The sequence below is a fragment of the Zosterops lateralis genome (assembly GCF_965231275.1).
Source record: "Zosterops lateralis genome assembly, chromosome: 26".
Taxonomy (NCBI): domain Eukaryota; kingdom Metazoa; phylum Chordata; class Aves; order Passeriformes; family Zosteropidae; genus Zosterops; species Zosterops lateralis.
This window is the reverse complement of record NC_139786.1, coordinates 921882-947284: the sequence shown is the minus strand read 5'-3', so window position 1 is coordinate 947284 and position 25403 is coordinate 921882. Positions and strand designations below refer to the sequence as shown.

Below are 25403 nucleotides of genomic sequence, written 5' to 3'. Positions count from 1 at the left end.
CTTTCCCCGCTCCCTCAGCCCTTCCCGGGATCTCCATTCCCTCACATTGGCCGCTGGGGGGCGCTGTACATCCCGCCCCGCCCCTTTTCCCGTTGCTGGGCAACCCCCCGTCACCCAGGGGGGCGTGGCCCTCCGCGCGCGCGCGGCGCGATGACGCCATCAGAGCGCGCGGCGCGGGGAGAGGGGAAAGGGCGGGGGGGAAGGCGCGGTGTGGCGGGGCCGGCACCGGGACCGGGATCTCTCTCCCCGCGGCGGTGAGTGAGACCAGGGCGGCTCCGGGGTGGGTTAGAGCAAGGCGAGGCGGAGCTGGAGCGGGCGGGTGTCACCGGGGGGCGGTGGTGGAGGTGGGCGGGGCGCTGAGGGCAGGGCGGGGCGCTGAGGGCGGGCCGGGCCGGGCCGGGCCGCAGCGCCCCCTGGCGGCGGCGGGCGCCGTGCCATGTGGCCGTGCTGGCTGTGCCCGCAGGTGCCCCGCGCCATGGCCCCCCCCAAGGACATCATGACCAACTCCCACGCCAAGTCCATCCTCAACGCCATGAACGCCCTGCGCAAGAGCAACACGCTCTGCGACGTCACCCTCCGCGTGGAGCACAAGGATTTCCCGGCCCACCGCATCGTCCTGGCCGCCTGCAGCGATTATTTCTGCGCCATGTTCACCAGCGAGGTCGGTGCTGCCCGGCGGCCCTGGGGGATTCCGTGGGGTGGAGGAGGAAGGGCTATGCAGTGCTTGGGTCGTTCTGTGTTGAGCTGCTCAGCGGCTGGGCCAGGATCCCCCTGTGGAGGCCCAGGATCCCCCCTTGTGGTGATCCTGAAGTCCACTGGATGCTCTGTGATTCCTCAGGATGTCCCTTGTTGTGGTTCTTGATCCCTTCATGGTGGCTCTGGGTGTCTCAGGACCCACCATGGTGACCCTGGATTTCTCCATGGTGGCCCTTGGTCTCTCTGGATTTCTCTGTGGGCTCCAGTTCCTGCCTTGGTGGCCCTGGGTGTCTGTGAATCCCCCCATGCTGGCCCTGGAGCCCTCTGGATTCTGTCCTGGTGGCCCTGGAGCCCTTCGAGATGATTCTGTGTCTTATAGTGGCCCCCAGAGCCCTTTATTGCGACCTGACGGGGACTTAAGAGGTTGTGGCAGGGCCTCGATTCATGGTCTGCTGTGCCCACCCTGTGCCCAGCGAGCTGCCAGGCTGAGCTGCCAAGCTGGAGAGTTCTGATCCATTTACTTATTTTTTCTAGTGATGATTTGTGGTTTATGTGGTTCTGGGCATCTTTCCTGCCCTGGTGCTGAGCTGTGGGGTCTGTGCTGGGGAGGTTGAGCACCCCTTTCTCTGCAGGGGAGGGTGTTTGGTGTGTGCTCTGGGCTCCTCTTGGCTCTGGTTGTGCTGCTCTCCTGCCCTGGGGGTGTCCCTGGGGTTGGGGGGCTCTGAGCCCCCAGTGCTGCCCTCAGCCCATCTCACCTGTGAGCACCTTGGCCCTCAGCCCTTCCTTCCCCTGGGACTGGCACTACCTGTGCAGTTTCCCTGAGTCACTGACACTCGCTGTCTGCCTTTGTCTTTATCAGTTTGGGTCAATCTTTGCAGCTTTTTCTTATGGAAGATGCTTTCCTTATCTTATCACCTTCCCCGCTAGCAGGAGGAAACATCATGAAGTAGCTGACAGGTCCTAAAGCCCTCCCTGCTTGCCCAAGAGTCATTGCAGCAGAGAATGATTTTTTTTTTTTCTTTGTTTTACCCAGGCATGAAGGCTGTGGCAGAGCTCTCTGTGTGCCCACTGCTGTCAGGTGTCTCAGTTTTTACACTGCTCTGCAAAGAAACCAAAATGATGCATCTGTGGCCTGACCACAAACCAGTATCTTTTTTTTTTTTTTCCCCATATCTTCATGAAATGTGTAAATTCATCAGGTTTGTGGTCTTTCCTCTGCATAAAGGAAATGTAATTAAACGAAGAAAACACACAAAGCAAATCCAGTCCCTGGGGGCTGAAGTTCTGTGTTCTCCAGGTGCTCAGCAGTACAGCAGAGTGTCTCTGCTTCTCTGGCTTTGCCTCCACGTTCCTGTCAGTGTTTTTGATTCCTGGACTTTGTCTGGGCAGTGTGCAGAGATCCAGTCCCTCTGTGTGCTCCAGAATGTTCTTTCTGGCTGCCAACAAAGGCTGGGGGCTGCTGAGATGTCTCTCTTTGCTTTGTTACACTCGTGTTAACTGTAGCACCACACTGACCTTCATTCAGACATGTAAATTAAATTCTTCCTGGGAAAATGCCTGTGCTCAGTGGGCAGGATTGCTTGTTCTCTCGTGCTCCCTCAATCCCTCTGCTTTAAAGTTGTTTGTTTGTTTTTTGTTTTTTCTTTTGCTTAGTTTGTGTTTCTTCCAAATTTCCTTCTTTGTTATGGAAACCCCAAAGTGCCAAGGGGTGCACAATTACAGAGTGTTTGTGGGACAGTTTCCTTCCAGGAAGGGGCAGCTTGGTAAACCTCAGAGTGGACACATTTCCTCTGTGTGTGTGTGTCAGGGCTGGGATGGGACAGTGCTGGACACTCTCCAGGCAGCTGTGGGTGCGGGGTTTGGCCAGGCTGGGGCTCCAGGGAGCTCAGAGTGTGTGTGGAGTCCTCAGCTCTCCATCACTGCCTCCTGCAGCTCTGGGGACCTCTCCAGGACCTCCTGCTTGGCTGTTCTGATGTGCCAGGCTGGGCTGCACGAGGCTTTGTTCAGGATTGATCTTGGGGTTATGCCATGGCATTCCTGGCCTTTTATCCTGGAGTTATGTCACAGTGTGTCACATCTGTGCATGGCCAGTGCAGCACTGAGACTGGCAGCAGGTATTTCTGTCCTAAAGAACTGCCTTTGCTTCTCTGTGTCTCCAGTTTCCTTCCTTCTCTCACTTCTGACTTGTAACATTTTAAAAAGTTCTTAATTTCTTCCTGTTTTCTCTTCCCGTTTTACAGAATGAGGAGAAGCCACTGATCACCTGCTGAACCCCAGGCTTTTTACAGCACTTTCCTTTGCCCCTGTGCTGAGCAGTGTGGGAGAACTGAAACACCATCAGTTTTACTTGCAGGGTTGTTCCTTGTAGTGAAAATTGCAGAGCAGTTTTACCTCCCCTGGATCTTGGTTGTGCACTGGTGTTTGTCTTTGGCCAAGTTAATGTAACTTGGGATCTTTTAAGAGCTGATCACTGCCTCCACCTCAGAAAGAAACTATTCTGTCTTCTCATGGAGGCTGTGTTGTAGAAATTGAAGGGTTCTTTCCCCAAAAAAACAGAGAAATATTATTCTGAAAGTAAACAACTGATATTTCCAGGTTTTTACATAGTCAACTTGGCTGTGCTGTGATTTCTCTCCAGGGTACAGTGAGCCCACAGCAGCACTGTCATGCCAGCATTTCTCTTCCCCTGTGAGAAGAAATTGGGGTTTATTCCAGTGTATTTTTGTGTATCTGCATTAGTAAAAGCACAAACAAGAAGTAGCCTTGGGTAAGAAAGGAGTTGCAAAATTTTAGAGCCATTCTCCTGCATGATTGTCGTGGTTTGGCCCCAGGCAGCAGCCAAGCCCCTCAGAGCCCTGTGCTGGCTCCCCACCAGCAGGATCAGGGAGGGACTCAGAAGGATAAAAGCTGGAAAATTTGTGGGTTGAGATAAAGACAGTTTAATATGGAAAACAAAAGCCACATGTGCAAACAAAGCAAAACCAGGAATTCATTCCCTGTTTCCCATGGGCAGGCAGGTGTTGGGCCATCCCATGGAGAGCAAAACCAGGAATTCACTCTGGGTTTCCCATGGGCAGGTGGATGTTGGGCCATCCCATGGAGAGCAGGTTCCATGACACCCAACAGTGACTTGGGAAGGCAAACACCATCACCCCAAACATCCTTCTCCTCCTTTCTTCTGCCCCTCACTTTATACACTGAGCATGATGTCCCAGGGTCTGGAACAGGCCTTTGGTCACTTTGGGTCATCTGTCCCAGCTGTGTCCCCTCCCAGCTCCCCGTGCACCCCTGGCCAGCTGAGATCTGTCTTTAAGTTATATCAGGATCCCAATTCTGCATCACACACATTAGATGAACTTACGTGAACTACTTCCTTCCTCCAGGCATGCCAGGCAAAATAACAACCAAATAGTGGAGTGTAGCAGAAATACAAAGGAAGCAGGAAGTTCTCATCTGTGTGGTATTGGTGTTGTCCTCATGGTTTGTGTTGTGGTCAGCAATATAAAGAGAGTTTGTGCATGGCTGATTGATTGTGGGGCAGGAGCTTCTTTATCAGCTCCAGGCTGATGTGTGAAGACCTGAGCCGTCAGTAGAAGTTTGTAACATCTTTGATTTTAAATATGTATGATCTATGTCTCCATTTGCTTTTTGGAATCATCTTGATGATTTCTGAACTTTGGTGGTATCTATGTCCTCTTGTGGTACAAACAGCTCAGTCTTGTTTTGGGAATGTTTTGTCTGGCCCAAGGCAGGAACTGGTTTTAGCTTCTGAATGCAATGCCTGGCCTGTCACACAGCAGGTCAGACAAGGTAATTTGCAGTTCCTTCCTGACTTGGGAATCCATGAAGTTTGTTCAGTGAGTCAACAGATTTAAAAGGTGTCTTCCCTCAAATTCCTTTGAGGGTCACCATTACACCCTGTACTTCTCTACTCCAGGTGTATCTGCATCACAGACAGGGCTCACCTCTGCTGTGTCCTCTGCAGGAGTACCTTCCACTGCTCTCATTTTTTGTATTCTGTATCACCTCCTTTTCCCCCAGCTGTGGCAGGTTTGAAGCTCAGTGATGGTGCTTTGGCCATTCTTCCTGCTCCCTCAGCCTCTCTCCAACTGGCTGTACCAACTTTGGGCTCATTCTTGGCAAGAAAAGCCATAGGATTTTGTCTGCATTGTTCTTGCACTGCTCCAGAAATCAGGGGCTGGTTTTGCAGTGTCCCACAGAAAGATCATTATCTCTGGAGGTGCAGCAATGTGTGATCACTGAGCCCACCAGACACTCCACTGCTCAGGAATCATTGTGTGCTCTGCCAGCAGCTCTGTGCTGCAGGCATTGAACCACAAAACTGATGCTTTGTGAAATATAATCTCTGTTTTGTGCAAATTTGATGGATTCTCACAGAATTTGTTGTTCCCAAAGAGTGACCGTTGAGAGGATAATGTTCTTTGGAAAAAATAATTATTCCAAAATTAATCATTGAGGTGGTAAAATAGTCAGGGGACAAAGTCTGGTTTGTGTAAGTGCCATCACTGCACAAACTGTAATTTTACTTAATTTCATTTTAGAAATGAAGTTCACCATAAGCTTGAAGATTGAATCAGGAAATGGATCAATTGAGAAAGCTTTTTATCTTTGGCTTGGTTTTAGAGTGGAGTGGTGAAGATGTCCAGGTGTTGGAAAGGAAAAATTACTCATCAGCACAAGAATTGACTTGTTCAGGTTTAGGGCTGGACGTGCCCAGGGGGAACTTACCAAAACTCGGGCAGAAGGATCTCCCAATGATGGGGAACACAGAGATGTCCCAAAAGAAGGAAGAAATTGATAAAACCAGCTCAGGAGCTGTGCTGAACTGGGCTCTGAATGGGTAGAAGGTAATTCCAGCAGGGGTATGTGACTCACAGCCACCCACTCCAGAAATCCCTGACCCAGAGGAAGAGAGAGACTGAGCATGGCAATAATTAGTGTAAGAAGCAAGGAAATTGATAACCAATAGAAGATAGAAGGCTAATCAATAAGAGAACTAGGTAGCTTTTAGCCAATGGACATTAATACTTTCATTTGCTAAAATGTATAAATAGTGAACAGTTTTGCCAGTTGTGCTGGCTCTGGGGATTGGCCCCCAGCTCCCTTTCTGTGCTGAACTGGAATTATTGAATAGCTGAGCTCTGGGTGTGGATTGGCCTCTTTCACACCAGGTAAAAGATCCTGGTTTGGGCCAACAGTTAAATGGGGACTCCTGTGAACTGCAGTGTCACACACATCCAGCTCAGGGAGGAATTCCCTTGCAGTGCTGCATGGAGGAGAGAATTTACTTGTCTTGCACAGGTGACACATGAAATCTCTGCTGACTCAGATCTCAGGTTTTACTGTACAGTGTGAATGTCCTTTTGATCCATAAAGAATTTTGTCTTACTCATTCTGTAAGTGAATTCTGTAGTGAAATTCCCTCTTTCTCCATATCCTTTCAGTGAGCACCAGAATAGAGAGGACAAATCTCTGCTGAAACCTCTGACAGATCTTATTTTCAAACTTGTTGTGAGCTTTCTGATCACATTAATGAAAAATAAAACTGTGCCTCCCTTTTAATTTACAGCTCTCAGAGAAAGACAAACCCTGTGTGGATATCCAGGGCCTGACAGCCTCCACCATGGAAATCCTGCTGGACTTTGTATATACAGAAACTGTGCATGTGACAGTAGAAAACGTCCAAGAATTGCTGCCAGCAGCATGTCTGCTTCAGCTGAAAGGTAATTCAAGGATTAGCACAAATTGCTGCTGTTTAGAGATTTGGTTTGTTTGACCCTCTGTGCATGGAAGAGAGATTTTGGGAGGAATAATATTTATAAGTAGTTATGTCAGATTTCTCTTTTCTTGTGCGCCGTGGTCTCGTTGGAAAAGGAGCAGATTTGGGTGCAAAACAAAATGGTAAAACAGGTTCCTTTCTTTGAGTATTCCCAAGAGGAATTGTGAGCTGTGCAGCACATAAATGTTATAGCTCAGCTACATTTATTATATTATTATAATAAGCAATTCTAGATGTCATTGACCTGCCATCACAGTATGTCTGGGTCAGTAACAGGCTGGTTGTTGTCATTGCACACGCACAATTATCCCAAATCCCAGACAATTTACCCAAAAGTTATCACAGACACAGAAATCTGGTGCCACACCCACTAACAGACACATCAGTGGTTTATAATCCACAGAGCTGAGTACAACTCACATTGGAGTCTTCCTAGTATCAGATTTATGTAATTTTTTCATGGATTAAAAAATCCAGAGCTCAGTTCAGCCCAAACCTGTGGTCTGGCTATTCCAAGTGTATTCACAGTCTCCAAAACAATACATGTCTGTGTTTCTGTAGTACTTTAACTTGTTATTTGAATTGGATTTTCATTATTGCTTAGAACTTTGTTTTTTTGAAGCCCTTGCCACAGCAGTGGAATTGATAGTAAGTGTGCAGTGCTCATTGACCCCTCCAATTTTCCGTAGGTGTGAAACAAGCTTGCTGTGAGTTTCTAGAAAGCCAGCTGGATCCATCAAATTGTTTGGGCATTCGGGATTTTGCTGAGACACACAATTGTGTGGATCTAATGCAAGCTGCAGAGGTCTTCAGCCAGAAACATTTTCCAGAGGTGGTTCAGCATGAAGAGTTTATCCTCTTAAATCAAGAAGAGGTTGAAAAGCTCATCAAGTGTGATGAAATTCAGGTAAAACCTGAAAAGTAACATTACTGTGCAAAGCATTGAAATAAAACATTGAAACCAGTCAGTAATTAGTCCATGCTCCTGGGGTGGACTCCTCACACAGCTCCTGAATTTGAAATTTAATTTTTGAGAGGCGTCTAGTTTTTATTTTTGCTAGTTTGTAATTTTATCAATACTGTGTAGCATCTCTGTAAGAATTCGTTCTCACACAGGTGTTTCTTGCAAGCCAATCACAGTGAGTTAGTTCTATTTGCAGAGTTATTGCTCTTTCATTCCCTCCTTTCCCTGGAGAAAATGTCTCAAATACATTTTTCCAAGTTCTCTGTGAATAAGTTGAACATTCCCTGGTAATGAGGAGGGAGCTTGATTATTTATTGAGGTGGGTTTTGTCAAGACCTGACGTTCACTGCAGTTGGAAGGCTTGAAGCAATCACTGCTCAGAGTTCAGGGGAAGCAAAGCAGTGTATGGGATATTTTTGGTGGGATTGCTGAAAAGCCAGTACAGGGGTGGCCAGAGGAGAATTGTTGATCTATTCCTTGAAAATGGTCTTCAGCCACATCAACATCCCCTTTTTAATGAGGCTGCTTGAGAAGGAGAATGTGAGACAGTGGTGAAGGACTCAGCTCCAGCTGGGATCTGCAGTGGAGAGGGCTGAGTGTGTTTGGTGTTTGACAAGCTGCAGTTTTGTGCTGTGAGGGGCTGAGCTCCTGGGGGTTGTGATGATACTGAGAGCAGAAAATAATGAGGAACTTCAGAATGAGCCAGCCAAGTTTCTTGGATGATCTGCTGGGGAAAAGTGACATTTCCTTGTGGATTGGAAGGGCTGGTTCAGACCAGGCAGTGTGTTGAGCATGCACTGTCGTACCTTAAAAATATGTGACAAGTAGAGCAAGGGAAGGGATTCTCCCTCTCTTCTCTGTCCTTGTGAGACCTCACCTGGAGTGCTGTGTCCAGCTCTGGGGTTCTCAGCACACAAGAAACATGTGGAGCTGTTGGAGAGGGTCCAGGGGAGGCCACAGGGAGGCTCTGAGGGCTGGAGCCCCTCTGCTCTGCTCTGGAGCCAGGCTGGGAGAGCTGGGGGTGTTTGGCCTGGAGAAGAGACAGCTCCAGGGAGACCTTGTAAAGGGGCTTATAAAAAAGAGGAAGAGTGACTTTTTATGTGGATAGAGGGGTAACAATTTTAAAATGTCCAAGGCCAGGCTGGACAGGGCTTGGAACAACCTGGTCTGGTGGAAGATGTCCCTACCCATGGCTGGGGGTGGAATGGGATGGGCTTTAAAGTCCCTTCTAACCCAAACCAGTCTGGAATAAGGAGCAGATCTCTCCTGCCATGCCCAGCACAGAGGTGCTGTGTGGAATCAAGATTGTGGTGAGGGAACACGCTCAGAAAATCTCTGGGCTGCTCAGGGAGTGCAATGACAGGTCCTCACTGTGATCCTGCCTTTAGTGTTACTCATCATTTATCAAAACATAAACGATTTAATGAACAGTAAAACTCTTAAATATATCTGAGGACATTCAGTTCAGGAGGGAATAAATCATCACAGGATTATTGCATTTAAAGAGGAGGTGGGGGAATTGGAAACAGTACAGTAGTCTGCTCTCCTTTTGTGAGCTCTAATTGTCCTTTCCCTGTAATTGCAAAAGAAAGAGGCCATTCCAAATCACACTGTAACAAATATAAAACAATGGCATAGAAGAATGCCTTACATAATTAACCTCTGGGGTTCCCTCATTCAAAACATTCTGCCTGACAGCTTCAAACTGGCCTTCAAAGGGGACCAGTCACAGGCTGATGGGAAGGCTCAGTCCTTTCATCACAGGCTCTTCTTTTATCTTCATATTTAGTCTTTAGGTAACAGACTTTGTGATGATAAATTCATGTCTGATTTCCTTTTACATTGGATGATCTGACACATGTGCAAAAAGAAAACAAAACCTAAGTAATATATAATTGAGATTTTTGCAATTCTTTTGCTTTTGGTAATCATAGGTGTCCAAAGCACCTGTGATTCTCTAACAGTATCAGGTTTGGATGGTTTGGTCAGTGTAATCTCCAGAAGTGGTGTGAGCACCAGGATGTGGAGACAGAAATAAAATAAAATAAACAGTAGAAATAAAATAAACAGTAGAAATAAGCAGTAATATTCATGCCCTGGGATTCTCCACTCTAAAATCCTTTGTAGTTTTTAAAAGGTGGATTGAAATGAAAAGATACCGTAAGTGTCCCTGATCTGGCTGGAGTGTCCAAGGGGCAGTGCACAGGCACAGGGCTGCTGAGGCTAAGCCAGACACTTCGCTGTGCAAAGAAAACCTGATTCTAATCATGTCTTTGATAACACTTTGGATTTTGCAGGATCACAGCTCCTGCTCCAGAGGGTTGGGGGAGCTCTCTGTGAGTTCCCACTGGTCAGTGCATGGAGCTCTCTGCTCTGCACCGTAGCACTCACTGCTCTGGGACTTGGACTGCCCAGTGTTGGTCTCATCTGCAGGGGATAAAGCAAATGGAGGTTTAAGGAAAAGAAAGTGAGGGAATTCACTGTGCTCATGGGGATTTCCCTACGGGACTCATAGCTGAGGTGTCCTGCTCGCTGTGAAACAGTGCAACACCCTGGATATTGCATGCTCCATGGCAGTGTCTGTCCAAAGTCACTCTGCCCTGTGATCAGGACGTGCCTCCTGTTTGCAGGTGGACTCAGAGGAGCCGGTGTTCGAGGCAGTGATAAACTGGGTGAAACACTCCAAGAAGGAGCGGGAGGCGTCGCTGCCGGAGCTGCTGCAGTACGTGCGGATGCCGCTGCTCACGCCGCGCTACATCACCGACGTCATCGACACCGAGGTACCACAGCCCCTGCCCGGGGTCCTGCCAGCCCACACAGCACACCCAGAGCTCTTTTCTCTGCTGCTGCTGCTGCTTGTAGGTGCATCTGTGGAGGGCAGGGAGAAGGAGCTCTGCAGAGCTGAGATGTTCTAGAGACACGTGGGTTTATTGCAAGGGTTGTGGGTAAAGAGGGCTTTGCCTTCAGCCACCAGCCTGGGCTGGAGGGAACCCCAAAGAGAGAAAGAGGGGAGAGAGAGGGTAGAAGAGAGCTAAGGGGTAGAAATAGGGTAAGAGTAGGGGAAAAAGAGCAAAAGAGTGAGGACCTTGTTACAATCCATTCTATCTCTTTTTGTGTTGAATATTCTGATTTACAGTGACCAGCCAGCACAAAATACAAAACCTACAAACTTTGCATGCAGCCTATGAGAACTACCATATCACCATATCATCCTGTATTCTAAACTCTAAAGACTACTTTTCTTAAGCACTTGTTCCCTGATGCCTTGGCAGAGTGGAAAGGCTCCACTCCTGAGTCCTTTTGTTTTCCTGTCCTTCAACCCATTTCCAGCTAATCTCCAGGCTGAGGATTGCTGACGTTGATCTCGTGGCTCCTCAGAAAAGGTGTCTGAGGTGCAGGTGGCCAGAAAGTACCTCTGAGTGAGAAAGAGAACAGTTGTGTGGGTCCAGGACCAGCACACAGCCAGGAGCCGTGGCTAATGCTGCTGCTTTGTGTTCTGAGGTGCTGCAGACAGTCCAAAATGGGGTGATGCAAAGAGACAATTCAGTGAAAAATTAATTCCAGACAGGAAGTGATGCTGACCCCAGTTCAGATTTCAAAGGGAGGCCAGGGAAGGTCAAACCAGCCTTGAGGTTAGATAGGATAGGGTGTACTCAAGGGTTACTATCCTTTGTAACCTGAGAGGTGCTGAATGGTGAATGACAGACATTTCTCTACACCAGGAAAAGGCTGGTTTAGCAACAGTGATCTCAGATGTGATAGATCATGGATGTTATTAGATCAGGACAATTTATTGGGCTGTTGTGTTAGGTTATACCAGAGCTAAAGGGTGTTCAGTCAGATTGTCATGGCCCACTTCAAACTGAAATTGAAGCTAATGGAGAAGGGACTGGTACCAAAACAAATAGATCTGTTCCAAATCCAGCCTGAGACAGGGTGTGTACAGCCCTCAGCTCTCAGAGTGAATGTCTGAGGTGACCTGTCCAGTCTGGCAGTGCCACACACTGGGGGCACAGCCTCAGCTTGGGGCAGGGTGGAGAGTGGAGCCTTGTGGCTGCCTCACACAGACACCTGTACAGGTAAATCTGAACTTACTGAAGCACCATGTACACCCAACAGCCAAGGGAAAATGAGTGCTGAGCTGAGGGGAGGTTGTTCCAGGCCCTTGGCTGGGGAAGGGGATTACACAGCATTGTACAAGGAGATGAGGCTGTCCTTGGGTGCCCCTCACTCTTCAACAAGACCTCAGTGCTCCTGTTGCCTTTTCACAACTCCATGTCCCATGTGCACAGTGCTCAGGGCAGTAAATCAGTTTTGTTGTGCTGTGCTCCCTGGCTCTTCTCCAGTGGCAGGTGCAGGACGAGTTATGTGGGGCAGATCAAGTGTGATTTCCCCTTCCTAGTCATACTTCTGCTGGCTTAAATGGAGCAGAAGTGGCTTTTCCTTGGTGTTCCAATGCAACCATTTTCCTTAAGGAGCCTTCAGTGCCTCACTGTGAGGATGGAGCTGTATCTTTTTGGTCTTCAGTTGCCTTTCCATTTCCCTGCACCAGGACCCGCACACGAGTCCTTTTCACGCTGTCTGAGCTGATGAGAGTTGGCTTTAGGACAGTTCTTCTGAGGCTTCTTAAAATACATTTCATGTAGCAGTGACTAATGTCTCTCCCCAGCCTTTCATACGCTGCAGCCTGCAGTGCAGAGACCTGGTGGACGAAGCCAAGAAATTCCACCTCCGGCCCGAGCTGCGGAGCCAGATGCAAGGACCCAGGACACGAGCACGTCTGGGTGAGCAGCAGGGGAAAGGGGCCAGAGAGAGGGGCCAGGGCACTTTGTAATTGTGGTAATGCTCTTCACAGCAGTAATTTGTCATCCCGTGGTACCCAGGGGGACAGAGAGGGGACTGGAGCAAAGGACAGAGGTGCCTCTTACAGAGCGCGATTGCTGAGTGCCAGTGTGGGGAGTAACTGATTGCCTTTAATCCCAGGGCCCTGCTGTGGCTTTAAAAGCAGTTTCCTGAGTTGCTGATACCTGCAGATACATTTGTCCCAGCATGCAGCTGTGCAAGAACTGTGGGAAGAGTTTCTTCCTGTCTGAAGAGACAGTTATCAGAGTCCAAAATAGAGCTGTGAGGAGAGTGACAGCAAGTTTCCACAGCAAACTGAACAGGGGAGAGGGATGGAGATGTCCCTCTTCCCCTTCAGAAGTGCTTTCTTTTTTCTCCCTAGCCTTGTTAAAATAAATAAATGACGATATCTTCCTTTAGGCAAATAAATGATGATATCTTCCTTTATTTCAGTAACTTCTACCAAGCATGGTCACTGAATTGTTTGGAAAACACTTTTCTTAGGGCTGTGAGCATTTGAGAGCAACATAAATGTAGGAATGACCTACAGAAGAAGGAAAAGTATTTTACTGGCTTCTTCTGTGCTATGTCTGTGTCCTGGTGCCAGCATGGACCACTCTTCCTGCAGGGAATCCTCCCTGTGTGTTTTCCTGTGCTGCTGCAGGTGTGGTGGAGAGAGACCCCAAAATCCCTTTGTGGCCTCTTTTAGGGGACAGAAAGCAGTTTAACCACAAAAGGAGGAGGGCAGATAAGGTTTGTCAGAGACACACTAATGTGACTTTCTGGCTTGAAGGGAATGTTATTGTGCATATTCCAGGCCTCAACAGGTTTTGTGGGAATTCCTGTGCCAGTTTCAAAGAGCTGCCCTTCAGCTCAGCCTGTCACTTGCATCAGCCTTCCAGTGTCTGCAGGGACCTACAAGGAAGCCAGAAAGGGACTTTTCATCAGAAACTGCAGCAATGGGACAATTGTAATGGTTACACACAGAAAGAGAGAAAATCTAGGGAAGGAATTCTCCTCTCAGAGGTGCTGAGGCTCTGGCACAAGTTGCCCAGAGAAGCTGTGGCTGCCCCTGGATCCCTGGAAGTGTCCAAGGCCAGGCTGGATGGGGCTTGGAGCAGCCTGGGACAGTGCAAACTGTCCCTGAACGTGGCAGGGCTTGGAATGACATCAGCATTGAAGTCCTTTCCAACACAAACCATTTTGCGATTCTATGATTTTTAGAAAAATGCATTTCATTCTATTCTTAGTCGAAATACTTCACCTGATAAAAAAAGATATTAAAAAACTCATTTATTGTCTAATTGTAATTTAAAACTGCACATTATTGCTGATGTTCATCCTTTGGATTCAGCCCTAGCTGTTTTTAATTGATTCCATACCATCTGATATCAGCAGTGTGTCACTTACAAACTGTGATCAAGTATTAACTTTGCATGGGAGGAACTGAAGTGATTGCACTTTTAGCTGCCTTACTGGAAAGGAGGTTTTCCAAGATGTTGGAGCTCTTGTGATTCCTTCCCAGTTATTTTTATATTATTTGTCATCTGAGGTGGCAGTTTTTCTGCTTTGTGACAGACAAAGTCTTGTTAAATGTTTGTTGCTTGGTGTTGCTTGGACAGTCCTAAATTCTTGTAATAAACTCCCTGTTCCAGAAAGGGCCCAGGGAGTCGAGGAGATGCTGAATTGTTCCAAACCTGAGACAATTCTGCTTCCAATAAGTGATTAAAGGGGAAATTGCAACTCTCCAGGTCACAGCTGTTATTAACAGTCATGGAGGAAATAAGAAAAATCCAGAGAATTCATCTCAGAGAAAAAGAGGGAAGGCAATTTTGAAATAAAATACATGAGATTTAAGAGAAAATTCCTGGGAAAACATTTCATTAATTTTCCAAGCTTCAGACAGCCTGACTTGTTTCTCATTTGGTGAACAAAGTCCCCTAAATCAGGTCTGGATGTCACTTGCAACCAAGAGGAGACTTTGTGTTGTGAGGAGCCTGCAAGGAGGCAGCAATTCTCCTGCAGATTCTATGGGCTGGTGAGAGCTTTGGGAAAAACAGCGGAAAGGATACAAAAGGAAATATAAAGGAATGAACTTCAACACCTGTCTGAGGCAGCTTGTTTTCTCAAAGTGCTTCTTCTGATGTTTGATGTTAGGAGAAACAGCCCAGCCAGCTCCTAACAGCTCAGTCAGATGTCTGCCACACACTCTGAAGAGTTTCTCCTTCCTCTTCTTTACTGAGCACAAAGAGAGTGTGACTGCCTGAGCCAGGTTAGGTCCCTTCTCCAGAGCTGAGACAAAAACAAGGATTTAGAGGCAGCTTTGTGCCAGGGAAGGCTCCGAGTTTCTCCAGGCTGTTCCCCTGAGGTGACCCTTTGGTTGTGAAGGGATTGACTTGGCTTTGCTGTCCCCCTGTGCCTCAGGAGCCAACGAAGTGCTGCTCGTCATCGGCGGCTTCGGCAGCCAGCAGTCCCCCATCGATGTGGTGGAGAAATACGACCCCAAGACCCAGGAGTGGAGTTTCCTGCCGGTAAGGGACTGGCCCTGGCCACCACTGGGCTGTGGGCAAATACTGATCCTGCAGCACCAGCTGGGTAACAATCTCCTCAGGCTATCCTGTGCAATCTGCTGAGGATTTCTGACAGAAATCCTACATGGTGAATGCTGAAACCACTTCAGCTTGCAGAGTGACTGAGGGAGAGGGGGTTGTTGTCATAGACCTGATCAGCTGAGCCTGCAGAGACCCACATCTTGGTTGTGGGAGTGAGAACTATCATGTTTCTTAGTGAAGGGGTGTTAAGCTTTAAGGTTAGTGATGATAATTGGAATGTCAATAGGAACAGTGTAATCAGTGCAGTCTTCAGGCTGCTGCGTGATCTCACTGCTTGCACTGTTTTGGAGCATAATGGGAAGAGAGAATTCCTGCACTGAGGAGTATTTCTACCCAGTATTTTATTATCTGTGTGAAATGGTGGAGAACTGCCTCTTCTTTAATATCACCACTCAGGGCACACTCAGCATCACCTGGTGTCCCAAAATTCCCATCTTTTTTTAGAGGCTAAAAACCTTCATCAAATCAGAGTCACCACTTTTTCCCATTACCAGTGCCTGCAGGAGCCTGGCGGGGGGGGGGGAGGCTAAAAAAAAAAGTCCCAAACCCATCAAAGATTATGCAGCAGCACAGGATAAATGACATTTAGTGGGAAATACTTGAGTGCAGAGAGAGACACGGTCCAAAGGCGAGAGCATGGCAGGGGGAGGCAGTCACAGTCACTCGGGCTGTGTCCTTTAGTTCCACAGAGCTCTGGGGTAGTGAGCCATGTCCCAAGAGAGGAGCAGAAGAGGAAGGAGCAGTGGAAACCAACCAGTGGTTGGTCTCCATGGCCAGTGCTGTTCCCATTTTTGACCTCGGTGTTGCTTTTTGCTGTCCCAGAGCATCACCCGCAAGCGGCGCTACGTGGCCACGGTGTCGCTGCACGACCGAATCTACGTCATCGGGGGCTACGACGGGCGCTCCCGCCTCAGCTCCGTGGAGTGCCTGGATTACACCTCGGATGAGGATGGCATCTGGTACTCCGTGGCTCCCATGAACGTGCGCCGAGGGCTGGCAGGAGCCACAACCCTTGGGGGTAAGTCCTGGTGACTGGCAGGACATATAAGCCTGTTCAGCTCCAGCCTGAGATGCTCTGAGGTGGTGTGTGAAGAGTGGGCTGGCTCTGGAGGAGGAGGAGGGGAGCCTGAGATTCTGCCTTCTCATCGCCGGGATGCAGAAATGGAAAAACTTGCCCACATATCCTGAGAGGAGCTCTGCCTCCGCTGCGTTCCTGCAGCACAGATCCCTGAACTGGGGGAAAGGGGCTCTGTGAGAGATGATGGAGTGGGAAGCTCTGAGGGTGGTGGCAGTGTTGGGCAACACTGAGCACAGGACACCGAGTACAGCTGTGACACAGAGACTGAAACATCTGCAGGGAAGGAGTGAGGACTTTGGGGAGGTAATGACATGAGGCTTACCACAGGCAGGTTTTGGGTTTGGGCATGGCAGTGTTTCAGTGGTTCTGCAGCATGAAAAGAAGTAGCTGGATTCTGTGTGTTCTCTTTCATCCATCAAGAAGCAGATTTGAAGGTCAGGTGAGACTTAAGTTTGTTTGTTGGGTCAGACTGGGCAGCTTGGGTTCACCTTGCCTCCCAGCATGCTGCAGTCTATTTTCTGTCTGTAGTTTGCAGTCCATGTTGTAGCTTTGCCCCATGTATGAGGGCCCTGGTGTTCCCTGTGCCATATCTGACTCTCTGGGGCCCTCCCCTGTCCTGCAGACATGATCTACGTGTCGGGCGGGTTCGACGGGAGCCGCCGCCACACCAGCATGGAGCGCTACGACCCCAACATCGACCAGTGGAGCATGCTGGGGGACATGCAGACTGCCCGGGAGGGAGCGGGGCTGGTGGTGGCCAATGGAGTCATCTACTGCCTGGGTAGGTACCCTCAGCACCTCTGGGGGCTGTGCACAGCCTGCCTTTTGACCCAAGTGACCATGCAAGTGCTGCCTGAGCAGCACCAACCTGCCATTTCTGTGTTAGAAGAGGTTTAACTTCACTGGGAACTCACAGCTGTGTCAGTGATTCCTGATCTCACTGTTGCCATCACAATGGCTTGGGCTGCAGCTGCCACATACTGCAGAGAGTGCTGCACACTCCAAATTACACTGATTTGAGAAGTGTGGAGGATCAGCAATGCCAGCTGAGGCTTTGTGTGACCTGGGCAGTGTCTAAATGCCCAGGTAGCCATGGGACAGGGGGTGCACCTGCACCACACAAAGTAATGGTGGCTGTGGTGCTCCAGAAATGTATCCTGAGCTGTCTGTTCTCCAGCTTCTTCCAGCAGCACTCATTTCAGTTTCAGAGCACCACACCAGATGTGAATGCAGTGAGATTGTCAGAGGACAGAGCACTCTGAAGGTTCTGTAGGTCACCTTCTGGGCCCCAGAAAAGGCAGGCCCAGTGTTGCACCCACATCTGTTGCAGTCCTGTTCCTGGGGAGTCACAGACTTAGGCCCTGGTTTCATAGAACCACTGAATGGTTTAGGTTGGAAGGGACTTAGTCTCATTCCACCCCCTGCCATGTGCAGGGACACTTTCCACTAGCCCAGGTTGCTCCAAGCCCTGCCCAACCTGGCCTTGAATCTGGCCATAAACCAGCCACATTTATTCCTCTTCCTCATGCTCTCCCCCAGGATAGATGGCAGCACACTGCTCCTTCACTGGGGCTGCACTGAGATTTTAATATCAGCTTGTGAAACAGCTCTGGAGAGATCCCAACCCTGGCACCTTTCAGCCTTGTGCAGCTGCAGCACAGCCCTGGGAGCTGCACATCTGCAGCCTGGCTCTGGGCTGGCTGCAGGATCCTCTGCCCCACCAGGGTGGGCTCAGGGCCCACCAGGCACTGCTCTCTGCACAGAAAACCTTCTCCCCAGGTCACCCCCATGGTTCTGTTCCTGTGTTCTGTTTCAGGAGGCTACGATGGGCTGAACATCCTGAATTCTGTCGAGAGGTATGACCCCCACACTGGACACTGGACAAATGTCACTCCAATGGCCACCAAGCGCTCAGGTGAGAGCCACAGTGCTAACCCTGGAGAGCCCACTGGGTCAGCCTGGCCATTCCCAGCTGTTCTGGTGCTCTCAGCAAGGACAGGCAGGGAAATCCAGGATGTGTTTAGTGAAACAGGTCTCTTATACCCTGTTTGTAAAGAAACAGATCCGTGCCCTAAAACTGCAGGGTAGCTGGCTCATTTCCTCCAGGATATTCATTAGTGCAGGAATCCCTGAGGCCACAGAGTGCATGGTAATGTCACAGTGTCCTGCAGTGCTGTACCTGAGGGGCTGCCAAGGAGGAGCCAAGGCTGGTGGGGGTTATTTGCTGCTGGTTTCATAAATTCCCAGCTGGAGCAGCATATTATTGTCTGCTTTCACTGTGAGAGCACCTGTTCAGGCAGCTGCTCCAGCTCCAGCCACCTCTGTCTCTGCAGCAGTGTAGAAACCAGATTTCATTTTGTCTTACTCCAGAGGAGTAATGTCAGGGAAATCCCTCCTCCAGCTTTACATGGAGGAGTATGTGAGCTACTCTCCAGGCCACAGCCAGGAGTTGAGGAACACCAGGGAGTCAGAAACAGCAGAGGAACCTGTCTCTGTGCTGACAGTCCCAGCCAGCAGAGCAGGCCTGGTGCTGCTCTGCTCACATACCTGTGGCCAGGTGTCAGCCCAGGTAAAGCTCTTGTGCCCCCCACGCCACAGAGTCAGCAGTGTTTGGTGGAGTGAGATGTTTTCATGTATCAACAACAGAATACAGGGTTATCAGCTCTTTTGGGACAGGTACAAGCATCAGAAATGTGCTGTGAAAAGGGAGGAGCTGACCTGCTCAGCCTTGTGACAGCGAGCCCGGCGCTGCTGGGGTCACTCCTGGCTGTGACTGCTCCACCTTCTCCCCACAGGGGCCGGCGTGGCTCTGCTCAACGACCACATCTACGTGGTGGGCGGGTTCGATGGCACGGCCCACCTGTCCTCGGTGGAGGCCTACAACATCCGCACCGACTCCTGGACCACCGTGACCAGCATGACCACCCCGCGCTGCTACGTGGGCGCCACCGTGCTGCGGGGCCGGCTCTACGCCATTGCTGGGTGAGGGGACACGGTGTCCCTGCCATGGGGTGCTGCAGCTCAGCCAGGGACCTCAGGGGACACAGCTGTCCCTGCCACGGGCTGCTTCAGCTCTGGGGGCTCAGCAAGGGACCTGAGGGGACACAGCTGCCTCCCCTTGCACAGGGCCTCTCCTCTATGGGAGGACACACCCAACAGAAGTCACCACACCCAACCAATAGACGCAGCACAAAAGCCCAGGGTGGGAGGGGGGCAGCAGACAGCAATGTCAGCCTGATGCAGTGGTTATAATTTGGGCTATTCCTGCTGTGTGCAACTGTCCAACCTCTCAGGAAGAGCTCTGAACGCTCTCTCAGCACAATCCCTTCATCTGTAACTTTGTGTTGTGGCAGATACGACGGTAACTCCCTGCTGAGCAGCATCGAGTGCTACGACCCCATCATCGACAGCTGGGAAGTTGTGACCTCCCTGGGGATGCAGCGCTGCGACGCCGGAGTCTGCGTCCTGCGGGAGAAGTGACCACCAGGGAGCTCACAAAGAAAAACATTCTAAAAAGTCTCGGCTGGAGGAAGAGTCCCAAATGATTTGCAGTGACTGTTCTTGAGAGTTGTGGATGCTGTGGGAATTAGGCACCAGGAGAGCAGCTTTCTGTGCTGCTTGTGACTAGAGCATGTGCATAACTGTGTGATCTCAGCAGTCATCTGAAATCAGGGGCTCTGTGGGAAGCTGGAGGAAGGGGGTGAATGGGTCAGAAGAAGCTGCACTCTCTGCTGTTCCTGTGGCTCAGTCTGGGGGCAGAGCAGAGTTGCCCCAGCCTGGTCTCAGGCAGCCTGGTGACCCCTCCCAAGGACATGTACATAGCCCTGGGTCACCTCTCCAGCCCCCTCGGGTCGCTCTGGGCCGTGTGGATGTGTCAGGGTGAGTCCAGCTGCTCTTGTGTTCCAGCTTCAAATCATCGTGTACGTACTGAATGTTCCAACGTGCTCCCAGAGCCAGGCTGGGTGATGAGTGTGAGGGGCCTGCACTGTCACTGTGTCCCTCGCAGGGCTGCACACAAAGGAGTCAACTGCAGGTTAAAGCTGTCTCAACTACTGTGACACAGAGCCCGAGGCCACGGGGGCAGAGGGCAGGGGAGAGGAGCCACAGAAGCATCTGCAGTGTTTGTGCTCTTGATGGGGTGCTCAGCAAGGTTCATCACATCGTGTTTCCTCAAAAAGCTTTGTCAGCTCCAGTTGCAGACGGTGTGTGGCACTGGGAGCTGGGCCCTGCCCTGTGGGGAGGTCAGGAGAGCAGGGAGGCAGTGGCTGCTGCTGCCCATCGAGGTCCTGCTGGGTGAGTCACTGGGGTTTGTCCCTGCACAGACCCAGGGCAGCCTTTCACTCAAGTTCATTGTGTTGGTTTTCCTTTTATCAAGGATTTTTCTGCTCCCAGGGCTGTTCTGGAGCGACACCCAGGATTGTGTCTCACCCTTTGTCCTCAGCTGTTTATTCCCCTGTCTCACAACTCCCCATCCTGTGCCACTTGCTATCCCTGGCCTGCCCCACGGGCCCAGCTGAGGCTCCATGAGGGGCTCAGAGCAGCTCTGGAGCTCTCCCTGCTCAGCAAATCCTGCCTCACTGCGTTCCTGGGAGCACAGGCTCCCCTCTGCCATCAGCTTGGCCCCACAGTGCCTGGGCTCCTGTAGTGCTGCTCGTTGGGCTTCCTGCTGACTCCTTGCTTGGGGACAGGGTGGGATCAGGGACATGGTAGCATGACCTAAATGATGCACTTTCAGCCAATGCTCTGACCTTCTGCGTTTGTTTCTATCACACAAGTGTTCTGTGGTTTTGTTTCCTATGTTTATTTTTTAATGAAAGTATAAAGAATAAAATATTTCCTGAGCCAGTATGAGTTGAGTTTCTGTTCTCTGCCTTCTGGCTATGTCTGACTATTGTGTGAAGGGTTTGTGTTAGACAGGCAGCTGCCCTCAGGTCTGCAGCTTCAGCCCAGCAGTGAAAACCAGCTGCTCCAGCTGTGAGATCTGTGGCACAGAGACCTGGAGGAATCCCTAATGAGGGAATTTCTTGCCAGGTCTGTTGGAGAAGAGGAGGAAAATACTCTGATTACAGTTGACAGCAATAATAAATCACCAGGGGCTGAACATGAGCCCAGGTGGCCAAGGAGGCAAATGACACCTGGATTGTACCAGCCTCGGTGTGACCAGCAGGAATAGTGACCATCCCTGACCATCCCTCTGTGCTGGGCACTGCTGAGGTCACACCCCAGTCCTGGGGACAGCCTTGGGACCCTCAACAGAAGAAAGACATTGAGGGATTGGAGCTTGTCCAGGGAGGGGAATGGAGCTGGGGAAGGGTCTGGAGCCCCAGCAGGGGCTGAGGGAGCTGGGAAGGGGCTGAGCCTGGAGAAAAGGAGGCTCAGGGGGGACCTTGTGGCTCTGCACTACTCCCTGACAGGAGGGGACAGCCGGGGGGGTCAGGCTCTGCTCCCAGGGAACAGGAACAGGAGAGGGGAAACAGCATCAAGTTGTGCCAGGGGAGGTTCAGGTTGGAGAATCCAGGGCAGGATTCCCAGGGAAGGATTCCCAGGACAGAAATCCCAGGGCAGGGTTCCCATCCCGGAATTCCCAGGATAGAACTCCCAGCCCAGGGTTCCCATCCCACAATTCCCATCCCGGCCCCTCCCGGCCAAGAGGACCGGGGGCGTGGCCACCACCTCGGGGGGCGTGGCCTTCCCGATGACATCACCCCACGCTGCCCTGACGTCACCCCGCCGGCCCCGCCCCGCCCCGGCCATGGCGGCGCCGTGCGCGGAGATGGAACCGGCGGCGCCTCCTCCGTCCCCGCCCGCTCCTCCCGCTCCTCCCGCGGCCGCGCCGGGCCCCGCCGGGCTCGTGTGCGCCCAGGGCCGCAACCTGCGGGCCGTGCTGTGCCAGCGCTGCCGCTCCCGGGTGCTGCTGCCCGGCGCCGCCACCTTGGCCCGCCGTGAGGTACCGGGGGCTCTGAGGGGAGGGAGGCGGGCGGGGCCGGGCCGGGCCGGGCGGTGACGGGCCGTGTCTCCGCAGCTCCTCCTGCCCGCCATGAGGAAGAAGGCGGCGGCGGCGGCGGCGGGAGGCGGCGGGGACGTGCTGCGGGAGCACTGGCTGGTGCGCGACATGTTCTCCTTCGAGAACGTGGGCTTCACCCGCGACGTGGGCAACGTCAAGTTCCTGGTGTGCGCCGACTGCGAGGCCGGGCCCATCGGCTGGCACTGCCTGGACGACAAGGACAGCTTCTACGTGGCGCTGGACAGGGTGGCCCACGAGTGAGGCCGGGCCCGGGGCTGGGAGCCGGGCCTGGTCACCCCTGGTCACTGCAGGGCCCGAATGACCACGGCCCCGCTGACCCCTGGCCCGGCCGGACACAGCTCTCCTGCTCCCCGCTGTGACTGACCCACAGCCCCACTGGTCCCATCCCAGGATAACCAGGACAGGAGTCCAGGCTGTGGAGGTGGCACAGGCAGAGCCCTGGGGCAGGTGATGGGACAGCTCTGCAGTCCAGCTCTGGGCCAATTCATATCCCCAGAGGGGACTGAGAATTTTAGGGGGTGGGCAGGAAGAGGGGAAAAGGAGCATCACTGTGGAGTTTGAGCTCAGGCAGCTCCACTGTGCTGTTGATGAGCTCTGTGGGAGGAGGAGTGTCCCAGTCACCAGACGTGGCCTGGGGGAAGAGCAGCTGCTGCTGCTCCACTGGACACATCACCAGCTTTGGGACCTGCTGAAGCTGCACCATTCCTGTGTCAATGAGGACTAATAAAAATTCACATACACTCACAAATATTTTCACTGCTTTTTATCCAGCATGTTGAAAAACTGTTTTGCAGTTGCCTGCAATAACTCCTAGAAAATAAGGGTAGACAACTCTCAGGCTTGGGAAGCACTTACACAGGAAGGCTCATTGCAGGCTGTGAGATCAGCTCAGCTGTGGTGGGGACCTGCCACAAGTCATTCCTTGCACAGAGCTCACAATCACATTATTCCTTCCCTAAATTAATTATATTTCACTGAACCAGGTCAGTGGTGCAGGGAGCAGGGGCTGGGATTCAAGGCTCCCTCTTTCCCAAGCTCTGCAAGTCAGCAAAAGGCTTTGGTGTCTGGACCTGCCAACACCTGAAGTCTCTCCTTGATTCCTCTCTTCTTACTGAGGGGATCCTCAGAAGAGCAGTGGTGACAACGTGGATCCTCAGAAGAGCAGAGGTGACAATGTGGATTTTGCAGCAGCAGCTTGGAGAACTTTGCCCTTTGCTTCCCTGCTGTGTCCTCCCATCCAGAGATGGTCCTCAACCCAGCAGGAATGACAGTGAGATCACAGCAATTCCTGCTCATTGTGTCTGTGGGACCTGCTGCCTGCAGGTGTGGACAGGAATGGCTCAGCAGAGTCCAGAACAGAGCTGTGGTTGATGAGAGCAGGGCCAGCTTGGCCAGGGAAGGTGGTTGTGGTGTTCCCTGTCCTGCACAGCTCACCTCACTGCATTCCCTAAACCTGCTGTGAGCAGGGCTGCCCCATCAGCACAGGCAGCTCTGCAGGGAAGTGTTTGGGGGAACAGGGATTTCTGACATGTGTTCTGAATTTCCCCGAAGGTCATTTTACATCTCTGACATTGCACTCCCTGGCAGGAACATAAGTAGGAGGAAGGGAAACAATTGAGATGAAATAGCTTCAGGGTCCTTGGGCAACTGCTGCAGGGGAAGAGTCCCTGCCTCCCACAGGGTCAGGTTAATACAGGCCAAACTCCAGAATCACAGAAACACTAAAAACTATGGAGTGTTTTGCCAAAACCCCACCATGTATTTTGAAGCTGCTTGGGGACACAAAAGGAAACCACAGCAGATGAGTGGAGCTGGCCATAAAAATGCAGAGAGAACATGAGGACTTTTATCAAAGCCAGCTTTGTTCTCTTTCAGCCAACACTTTTCTGCATTTCATCATAAATACTCGAGTGCTGAGCTGTGAGGCAGCCAGGTCCCTCTGGTGCAGATTTGGTGTGAGCACAGCTCAGGGACAGTGAGGGGGGAGAAGGGGGAGATGGCAGCCCAGCAATGCAGGTGGGACTCACTGACCTGTGGGGCTGCATGGGGGAGAGAAGCCAGTTTTCACAGGAGTGTGATTTGGAGTGAGTGTCCCAGCATTCCTGAAAATTACCCAATCATACACAAAGTGAGAATCAAGTGCTTGGCTCCCTTTGTGCAATCCCTGAGAAGAGTGAGCAGGTTCTGGAGTTGCTGAGATAACAATTCCATCCTCTGAGGGGGGAAGCAGCTCTGAAAAAAGCATTTCTTGCATCTTCCCTAAAACTGAATTGAGCACAGCCCACAGTCCATCCCAGTGGTTGCTGCAGTTTGGCTTTTGAAGTGCTGCACATGGAGCTCTGGGAGAGCTGCAGGGGTGGGAGCTGTCAAGATCTGTCCCTTGAGCATCCCGGGCCATTTCCTGGGGGTTTAAGACATGAACTGGTCAGATACAGATTCTGCCTGGAGAAAGGCAGTTTCCCTTCCCTCCTTGACACGGTTCTCAGTGGGCTGAGCTGGATGAGACAGCCCCGGGCAGGTTTGGGAGGCCAGAAATGCACCAGGAGCTGACAGTGCTGCCAGCACAGCCCTGCAGCCTCACAGGAGGCAGAGAACCAGAGCTGTGTGTTTGCAGCAGCCCCGGCTGTGTGTGGCAGGACACGGTAGAGCTGTCCTTCACAAGTCTTGGAGGATAATTGGTGTGTCCCTGGGGCAGAGGCTGCGCTGGGAGGATTCCCCCGTGGATGGGATGTGTTTGTCCCCGGGAAGCAGCAGGGGGTTGTGTGTATGCTCAGCTGGGTTTCTGCTCCCCCTTTCATGTTCCTTATCTTCCAGGAGGCTCTGAATTCCCCGGGGGAGGCAGACAGAATCGCTGTGCGTGCAGAGGCAGAGCGTCTGTTTGCTGCGGGAGTCTCCTGGGCCATTGTTCCAGCCCAGCTGGAAGAGATGCCCTGGGAGCAAGGGAAAATGAGCAGAGCCGTGTCAGCACAGGTATCCTTCCCCTGCTCGAGCAGCTGGCTCTGCACTCTGCCTGGAATGCTGTCAACAGCAGCTCTTTCCATGGCAAACATCCAGACCACAGCTTGTACAGAATCGCTGCTTAATTTGGAATATCTGGCACTGGAACGTGAGGATGTGGCTTCAGGAACCTGTTGGCTCGTGCTTTCCTGTTCTCTTGGAGGACTTGCTTCACTCTGCCAGGTCCAAGGGGTTGGCACCAAAACAGGCCAGGACCCAGCAAACAGAACCCAAGTGCTGAAGAGAAAAGATGCTGGAGAAAGGAGCAGCTTCAGGCTCTGCAGGGAGGGATCTCCCTTGGTAAGGAATAGCAAAGTGTGAGGGCTGAGATGCATCAGCAGCAAGCTGGGGGCTCTGTGCCCGTGTCAGCTCAGTCCCTGCTGCAGGCA

The 25403-nt window shown here is 51.4% G+C and overlaps 2 protein-coding genes across 2 annotated transcripts; both read left to right on the top strand.

The window, feature by feature from the left end:
* Nucleotides 1–179: 179 nt before the first annotated feature.
* Nucleotides 180–20832, top strand: KLHL12 (kelch like family member 12). The gene is made up of 12 exons (XM_083878456.1): nt 180–254; nt 464–661; nt 6287–6440; nt 7186–7403; nt 10091–10240; nt 12130–12244; nt 14727–14833; nt 15737–15932; nt 16615–16773; nt 17809–17907; nt 18788–18974; nt 19346–20832. Exons 2-12 carry the CDS (start codon nt 476–478, stop codon nt 19470–19472), a joined length of 1698 nt encoding a protein of 565 aa, XP_083734582.1. The 5' UTR covers nt 180–254; nt 464–475; the 3' UTR covers nt 19473–20832.
* Nucleotides 20833–21732: 900 nt separating this feature from the next.
* RABIF (RAB interacting factor) lies at nt 21733–22765 on the top strand. The gene is made up of 2 exons (XM_083878646.1): nt 21733–21939; nt 22015–22765. Exons 1-2 carry the CDS (start codon nt 21745–21747, stop codon nt 22255–22257), a joined length of 438 nt encoding a protein of 145 aa, XP_083734772.1. The 5' UTR covers nt 21733–21744; the 3' UTR covers nt 22258–22765.
* The last annotated feature ends 2638 nt before the right edge of the window (nt 22766–25403 follow it).